Source organism: Suillus plorans, assembly GCF_016647745.1.
Source record: "Suillus plorans strain S12 chromosome Unknown HD556scaffold_5, whole genome shotgun sequence".
In the NCBI taxonomy this organism is placed as follows: Eukaryota; Fungi; Basidiomycota; class Agaricomycetes; order Boletales; family Suillaceae; genus Suillus; species Suillus plorans.
The window spans coordinates 935,241-943,506 of record NW_024537389.1 but is presented as its reverse complement, the minus strand read 5'-3'; the positions used below and the strand labels follow the sequence as shown (position 1 = coordinate 943,506).

Here is an 8,266-nt window from a genome sequence, read left to right as displayed (position 1 = left end):
TGTAATATTGTAGCTGACGGCTAGCTCAAGCCTTTGTCTCTGTCTGTCTGCAATATCGATCAACGATACCACAAAGGGGACGTCCGACGAACGCAAAAGTATCGTAATGTATATATTCCAGTGTGCGAAATATCAAAAAGTTCGGAATATGCAAACGAAAATAGAAATGCAATGAGAATATAAGAAAGAATCGGATCGAAAACGTCACATGCGAGTGGGATCAAGCCACGAGAGAGACTAGCCTGTCGCCATCCTTGAGCTTCGAAACGATCCGGCGGAGTCTCTCAGGCTCATTCTGGAACCCAGCACCTCTGAGCATGATAGCCATATATGCGGACGCCCTGGGAGCATCGATGGCAATACTGTCCAGAACTGCTGCCATAGGCATGAACCCCTTCTCAAATCCCTCGAGCGTACATTGTCCGTTCCTCATAGCCTGCGCGAAGAGATCGCTCACCAACCTTGCATCTACCTCTTTGCCCTCGAGCGCGGACGCAACTAGCTTGTCCACGAGCCGGAAGCGGTGCTCTTCAGGAATATTGGGAAAGTATTCATCTGCCTTTTGGAGATTGCGAACCGCGAAGAACTCCTTCGCGTTTTCATCAATCTTTATCACGGTTGCCATTGTAATCGCGGTGGGTGCCCTTTTAAGGTCTTTGGAAGGAGTCGTGACATGCTCTGAAGTAGTATCAACGGACCGTGGAAGAAGCTGGAGCTTCCTGCGCTGTACAGCGGGCTCAGGAACACCAGCATGACCGTTCCGCTTAAGTCCGGAAGAACGAGGTTTCGGGGACATATTAGGGGGCGGTTCAGGGTTCTGACTGCCCACAAACGCGCTACTTGGACTCGTGACCGTGGGCGCACCTATGGTAATCTTGCCAAATTGTGACAGATCCACAGTTTTGGGTGGCGCCCATGGAACAGAACCATCCGGAGCAGCCCAGCTATCAGGGCCATCGTGCTCGCTGCCGCCTCGAGGACGACCGAGAGACATGCGTATCTGCCGATTGTCCACGAGACGGAAGCTAAACTCATGCGGAAGATTGGTGGAGTAGACTTCCACCTCTTGAAGATTGTGAACAGCGAAGAACTTTTTCACTTCTTCATCGATCTTCTTCTTCACGTCTGTTTCTGACATGACCATAGGTGCGCTTTCATCTTCTTCTTCTGAAGGAGTCGTGGCGTTCTCTTCAGTAGTATGGATGGACCGTGGAAGAAGCTGGAGCCTCCTGCGCTGTACAGCGGGTTCAGGAACACTAGCATGACCAAGATCAATGCGGCTTGACGAATCACCGGGCTTTGTGGACACCTCGGATATGTCACTTGGACAGGTCGTGTTGGTAATGGTAATGTTACCAAACGGTGACAAATCCCCAACCTCGGGAAGCACCTGCGGAACAGATTCACCTGCAACAGCCCAGCCATCAGGATCCTCTTGGGTGTCGTCGCTGCTCATTCGAGATTCACTGCCAGACATGCTTCTCTGACGCTCCTCTGCAGCTGCAATCTGCTTGGCGGCCTGTAACACGATTGTCAATGTGAAAATGTTGACGACGCCAATCTATCTTACCAGCCAATGAACTGCAGCAATCGTCGCGGGGGCAGCATCTCGACTCATCCATATGCGATCACGCAACTCGATGACGTCCTGAGATCACGATGATGAGTAGGACAGAAAACGATACCCAAAAAATGCCCCACCTGAAGCATGAATTGGATACGGGTGCTGACAATATTTTTCTTCCAGAGCTCTTTCATGCGCATGAAGTAAATGTCCATATGCGCACGGGCCTTCGGCGCGTCAAGCAACTGGCCAACCGTCTTTAACAGTTGACACAGGCTCTCAATCTTCTCTTCCTTGGGGTTCTCGATGTTGCCCAACAGCTTTATCACACATTTGTGCATGATACGCTCCGTCAGTATGCGCACCTTGAACAACTCGCCAATAAATGTGATGAGATTGAGGCCCTGGCGCTTTGCCCTCTCAAAATCGGCAGTAGTAGCATCCTTGGCGAACCACCCATGCTCAAAGTCTTCTTGACACCGGTTGAGGAGATATTTCCGTAAGAGATGGCCACCTCTGATAGGTTTTCCCTCCATATTCTTGACCCCGTCATCTTGCACCTCAGGACTGATCTCCTCCATCATCTTCCGACACAGCCGCGCATACATCTCGCCCCAAGCAGCCTCATCGATGGCTTTCTCGAAAACAAGCCGGATGACTTGGATGAGCGTCCGCCCATCCTTCTCATTCACACTCTTGTTGGCCCAGTGGATGATCTGATCTGAAATCGTCTCGAAATTCTCCATCGTGAGCTTGTTGAGTAGCGCCTTGACCTTACGGTCGACCAGCCCAGATGAATCAACATCAGGTTGACCCTTGCGGGCCGTACTGGTAGGAACCCAACGGTTGGCAGATAATTTGAGAGGTGCAACGGGCTCGACGCCAGAACCCCGTCCTAGCTGGGACATCGGTAGCTCGTTAGCACTACCACGTGTCGTAGCACGTCTACTGTGTGTTCTGCCAGAGCCACGCATGGGATGGCCAGGGTCGCCCTGGCTGGGTGTGTGCACCATCGGAGCACGGCTATTTGCAAAACGGATTTTGGAGAGCATGGAAAAACGCTGTTCGCTGGTAAGCTCGCTTCCTGGGGACGGGAAGGTGCCTACCTGATGACTGTCTGGAACGGAGGGTTTCTGGTAGTCGACGCGAGGTTGACGTTCGCGCCGGGTCGTACTTGGGACGAGAATTGTGGCAGACATTGTGGAGGAGCTGGAGATTGGCGTCCAATCTGCATCCTATCTATCTTGCTGCGCAGTGCGCATGTGATTGTCCTACGGGCCGCACATTACTGCGTTAATACAGCTTCTTGCAATGAGGCTTGCATTAAAACTTGCTAGATTGAAGCCCAGGCCTGCAGGACCCACTTGGGACCCACATGCTGATGTAAACGGAAAGGTCGGAATCTGAAATGATATTGCTGTACCTGATGTACTGCTAGCTGTAGCCTATGCCGCTGTATGTAGTGAACGATAACAAAAAAGAGGACAAACGCAAAAGTGCCGTGCGATGTATATATTAGTTTGCAGAACACCAAGAACACGTGCAATACGATCAGAAAACGGAAAACGAAAATGCGATAAGAATGCAGGTAAAGAAAAATGGAATCGACAATGTGAGATGAGTAGGACAGATCATGCAACGAGAGAGACTAGCTTGTCGCTATCCTCGAGCTTCGAAGCGATCCGTTGGAGTCTCTCAGGCTCATTCTCGAATCCAGCGCCCTTGAGCATAATAGCCATGTAGTCAAATGCCTTGGGAGCATCAATGGCAATATCGTCCAAAAACTCCGCCATGGGCATGAACCCCTCCTCAATGACCTCAAGCGTACACTGTCCGTTACTCGTAGCCTGCGCGAAGAAATCACCGACCAACCTCGCATCCGCCTCCTTGCTCTCAAGCGCGGACGCAACCAGTTTGTCCACGAGCCGGAAGCGGTGCTCGTCAGGAAGATTGGCAAAGTAAACCTCCGCCTCTTGAAGATTGCGAACAGCAAAGAACTCTTTTACATCTTCATCAATCTTCTTCTTCACGTCTGCTGCTGACATGGCCATGGGTGCGCTTTCAGGTTCTTCTTCCGAAGGTGTCGTGGCGTTCTCTTCAGTAGTATGAACGGACCGTGGAAGAAGCTGGAGCCTCCTGCGCTGTACAGCGGGCTCAGGAACACCAGCATGACCAAGATCAACGCTCGTTTTCCGACTCGACGAACGACTGGGTTTCGTAGATGCCTCAGGGGCGAGTTCAGGGTTCTGACTGAGCATGTGGAACATGTTCGAACTCGAATTTGTTCGAGAAAGTGTCTCCCGCTTGCTGTCCTTCTTGCCGGCCGCGAAGATGCCGCTGGGACCCATTACCATTCCCATGGCTGGGCCCTTGGAGATCTTGCCGAACTGCGACAGATCACCAGCCTTGGGAGGTGCCCGCGGAACCGAACTGCCACCTGCAACAGCCCAGCCGTCAGGGCCATGTTCTTGGTTCCGGTTATCACCGCGTCGAGAGCCACCGCGAGACATGCTTATCTGACGGTTGAAAGACTCCTTCTCCGCAGCTGCTTTCTCCTTAGCGGCCTGGAACATGATCGTCAATACAAACGTTTCTGAGGATGCTAGTATATCTTACCAGCTCGTGAACAGCAGCGATTGTCGTAGGCGCAGCAACAGCATTGCGGCTAACCCATTTACGGTCACGCAACTCAATGACATCCTGAGATCATGATGAGCACAACCAACAAAGATACCCCCAAATCCACACACCTGAAGCATGAATTGCATACGAGAGCTGACGTTGAGACTCTTTCCGAGTTCTTTCATGCGCGTGAAGTAAACATCCATATGCGCGCGGGCTTTCGGCGTGTCCAGCAACTGGCCGACCGTCTTCAACAGCTGACACAAGCTCTCGATCTCCTCTTCCTCTGGGTTCTCGACATTGCCCAACAGCTTCTTCACACACTCGTGCATGATACGCTCAGTGAGCATCTGCAGCTTGAACAACTCGCCGATAAACTTGATGAGACCAAGACCCTGGCGCTTCGCCTTCTGTGCAGCGTAGTACTCTTCCGAATAGAGTTCAGCTTCCTCCGTGCTCTTCTTGTCGTTAGCAGTCTTAGTTGCATGATCGTCGGAAGCCTTCGCTGCAGCGGCTGCAGCAGTAGCTTCCTTGGCGAACCACCCGCGCTCGAAGTCTTCTTGACACCGGTTGAGGAGATACTTCCGGAACAGCTGTCCGCCAGCAATGGGCTTGCCCTCCGTATTCTTGATCCCGTCATCTTGCACCTCAGGACTGATCTGCTCCATCATCTTCCGACACAGCCGCGCATACATCTCGCTCCAAGCAGCCTCGTCAGTCGCCTTCTCGAACACCAGCCGAATGACTTGAATGAGCGTTCGCCCGTCCTTCTCATTCACGCTCTTGTTGGCCCAGTGGATGATCTGGTCTGAAATCGTCTCGAATTTCTCCATCGTGAGCTTGTTGAGTAGTGCCTTGACCTTACGGTCGACCAGCTCAGGTGAATCGACATCAGATTGACCCTTCCGGGCCGTACTGTTAGGAACCCAGCGGTTGGCAGATAATTCGAGAGGTGCAACGGGCTCGAAGCCAGCGCCCAGGATGGGTGCAACGCCATAGCCAGAACCATGTTCTTGCTGAGACATCGGTGTCTTGTTAGCATCGCCACGCTTCTCCCCGCGTTTGCTGCGTATGCGGTTGCTGCCATGCATAGGATGGCCAGGCCCACCTGTACTAGGCGTGCGCACCATCGGGGAACGGAATTGGGAAGTAGCACTGCTAGTTGAAGCAGAACGATTGGACATGGCAAACCGCTCCTCACTGGTAAGTTTGCTTCCTGGGGACTGGAAATTGCCCATCTGGAATCCGCTCGGAACGGAAGGTTTCTGGAAGCCACCGATGCCCAGACCTACAGAAGCCTGGCGGTTGGCAGAAACGGGCATCGCACCAGAGGCGTTACGATGACGTCCAGAGCCACCGCGGGCCATGGGAAACGAAGCTTGATCGACCGGTTCAATGCCAAGGACGTCGAGAGCAGGAAGGGTAGGCGGCTTCTCCTTGCAAATATGCATAAACTGCATAAGGAAGTCACGATCATATCTACACGAAGCAATGAATTAGACATTCGAAGTGAACGAAGTAAAACACACCTGAATCGACCATCCCTGACGTTTGCATTGAGTTCAACCTTGGGGCTCTTGATGCCTTCGGGGTACGCAACCTCGCTGAGATTCTCGATAACACGTGCTGTGAGGAGTGCGGAAGGTGGAGGCGCAGAAATATCTTTCTTGGTGGTTGAAGCAAGGTCGAGAGGGCCAGGACGTCTTCGTGGAATCTCAGTGGGAGGGGGCATCGCAGACGTATCTATCCGAAGTGACTCCTTCAATTTCTTTCCGCTATCACCGTTAAGCTGAGGCACAAGAGCTTCGTCGTGTTCGGAGACTTCGCCGTCCTCGGGCTCTTGAGACTCGCTGGTGGGTGATGAAGTCTGAACGATGTCAGCAGCTTCTTCAGCTTCGAGCTGAGCTTCCTCTGCTTCAAGAGCATCCTGCTGTTTCCGTTCCTCATCTTCCAGTGCGATGCGTGCCTGTTCTGCCTCTTGTTGCTCTGCCTCAAGACGGTCTTCCTCCTCCTGACGTAGGCGCTCATTCTCAGCTTCCTCTGCTTGTCGTATCCGCTCCTTTTCTTCCTCCTCCATGCGTATCCGCTCCTCCTCGGCCTTCCTCTTGCGTGCAGCCTCCTCCTCCTCTATCCGCTTAGCCTCTTCCTCTGCTTCGCGCTTCTTCTTCTCTATAGCATCCTTCTTCGCACGCTCCTCCTCGTCTTTCTTCTCCTGCTCTTTCCGTGCAATCTCCTCGCGCGCGCGCTTCGATTCCTCGCTCTCAATCCGTACTGAAACCGAAGGTTGCCGTCGATTGGTCACGACAGGCGATGCGGGTGGGATAGGAACAGTCGGTGGTTGGGGACTGTGCTTCTTGAGAGCATCAAGCGTCACCTCCATGCCATCCTGGCTCTTGATGGTAACCTTGGATGTAGGACGTCCGCCAGGAACAAAGTCGCGTGCGTTCGTATTAAGGCGAGGCGCGTTGGTAGTGGAAGGCGTGGGTGGTGGTGAAGATATGGAGGGAGGCGGTTGAGGTGTATGAGGGGGGTGCGGGATAGCGTGTGCCATGGTGGGTGTGCCAGGTAGTTGGGGGGCTGCGGGGCGAGGTGACATAGGAAGAGGTCCAGGTTGATGAGGAGGGACATGAGGGACATGTTGCGGGGGTTGTTGGTGCATATGTGGGGAGGGCACAGCATAATACCCCCAAGGAGGTTGTGGTTGATATGGATCCATATACTTGCATCACGTTGAGAACACGGTTGATAAAGGTTTTTAAAAAAAATAGAGTACTAACATAGTATCCAGGCCATGACATGGGCTGCATGGGTACCTGCTGTCCTATACCTCCAGGAGGTGCTTGATGTGGATGCGGAGCCATTCGGGGACTGGCAGGGATAGGTGGGCCACCGGGACCCCCTGGGCCAGCTCCTTGTCGAGACGGGCCTTGCACGTTTGGCACGGCACGAGGGAATGCAGGAGAGCGTGGGGTGCCAGAAGGCTGCTGCGGTTGGCGCATGTTATTGGGCACGAATTGCGAATATGAATGTGTACCGAGTTGCGAGGGTTGCTGTGGCTGTGGCTGTTGTGAGGAGGATGACGATGGCTGGTGGTGTGAAGGTAAATTAGAGGGCCGGGTGGAAGGAGAGGATGTGTCGGAAGACGGCTGAGAAGACGATGACGAGGGATTCTGGAAGAGCTTTGTTATATCTGCTCTGGACGGTTTAGGCGTAGATGCGGTTAATGTTGCGGCCGTTGAGGATAACGTGCTGGAGTTGGAGAGTGTTGGTCGTGGAGGCTGCTTCGACGACCCTGTGGCCGATGCAGAAGCTGAGATTTTACCATTTACATGGTTGGAAGACGTAGCAGGTACGGATCCGAAAGACTTTACGACTTCGGTTTTGACGGCGGGAATGGCGGCCGGTGATGAAGATAACGGGGCCGAGGCATCATCTATTGATCCAAACACAACGGATGCTAAGAGTGACAGTTAGAACTGGAAATGGTAATTAGCGTGATGATAAAATCAGACCTGGTCGTACTACTGATCCCACATTATTTCGAGGGACTGAGACACCATCTTTTACGGACACGCCCTGGCCTAACGCACTTGGACGTCTCGAGTGAGAAGTAGCTATTGGAGATGCAACATGAGTAGGAGCGGGAGACTGCGATCGCGGCGAAGGGGTTGCGGATGAACTGCTCTGCGGCGGGCCCTTTGCCCAAGCTGACTGCGAAGGGAGCGGCGTCGGAGTCTTTCCAGATGTATTGGAAACTTTGTTCATTCTATAACACAGAAAAAAAACACGCATAAGACGCGTGGAAGGTGGTTTTGGTTTAGTCGCCAGCAACAACGAGCACACAACAAATTGAACTCACGAATTTTCGATGTAACAGATATTTTAGCAAACAGTCGATGATTTGTCGCGCGTGGTGGTCGTCAAGTATGACCTGCCAGCAGGCGAAAACAAAAGATCAGTTGTATGAACCTTGGTTCTGTCTATGAAAAACGAAAGCCCGTCGCTGTCAGTTGCGATCTCGGCAGGTTAAAAGGATGATGTCTTCCTGCTATAGCCTGAGGCTGTAGGGAAACGACGGAG

General features: G+C 52.7%; 2 protein-coding genes across 2 annotated transcripts; both read right to left on the bottom strand.

Annotated features, from left to right (window-relative positions):
• Positions 1–220: 220 nt before the first annotated feature.
• Positions 221–2,763, bottom strand: HD556DRAFT_1437982 (uncharacterized protein; the record flags this gene model as incomplete). The annotated part of the gene is made up of 3 exons (XM_041305780.1): positions 221–1,519; positions 1,571–1,648; positions 1,702–2,763. 3 exons carry the CDS (start codon positions 2,761–2,763, stop codon positions 221–223), a joined length of 2,439 nt encoding a protein of 812 aa, XP_041165819.1.
• Positions 2,764–2,953: 190 nt separating this feature from the next.
• HD556DRAFT_1263252 (uncharacterized protein) lies at positions 2,954–8,266 on the bottom strand. Its single transcript, XM_041299076.1, has 7 exons — positions 8,046–8,266; positions 7,699–7,952; positions 6,964–7,643; positions 5,716–6,905; positions 4,315–5,665; positions 4,181–4,264; positions 2,954–4,128 (listed from the first exon to the last, which is right to left on the bottom strand). Exons 2-7 carry the CDS (start codon positions 7,949–7,951, stop codon positions 3,196–3,198), a joined length of 4,491 nt encoding a protein of 1,496 aa, XP_041165818.1. The 5' UTR covers position 7,952; positions 8,046–8,266; the 3' UTR covers positions 2,954–3,195.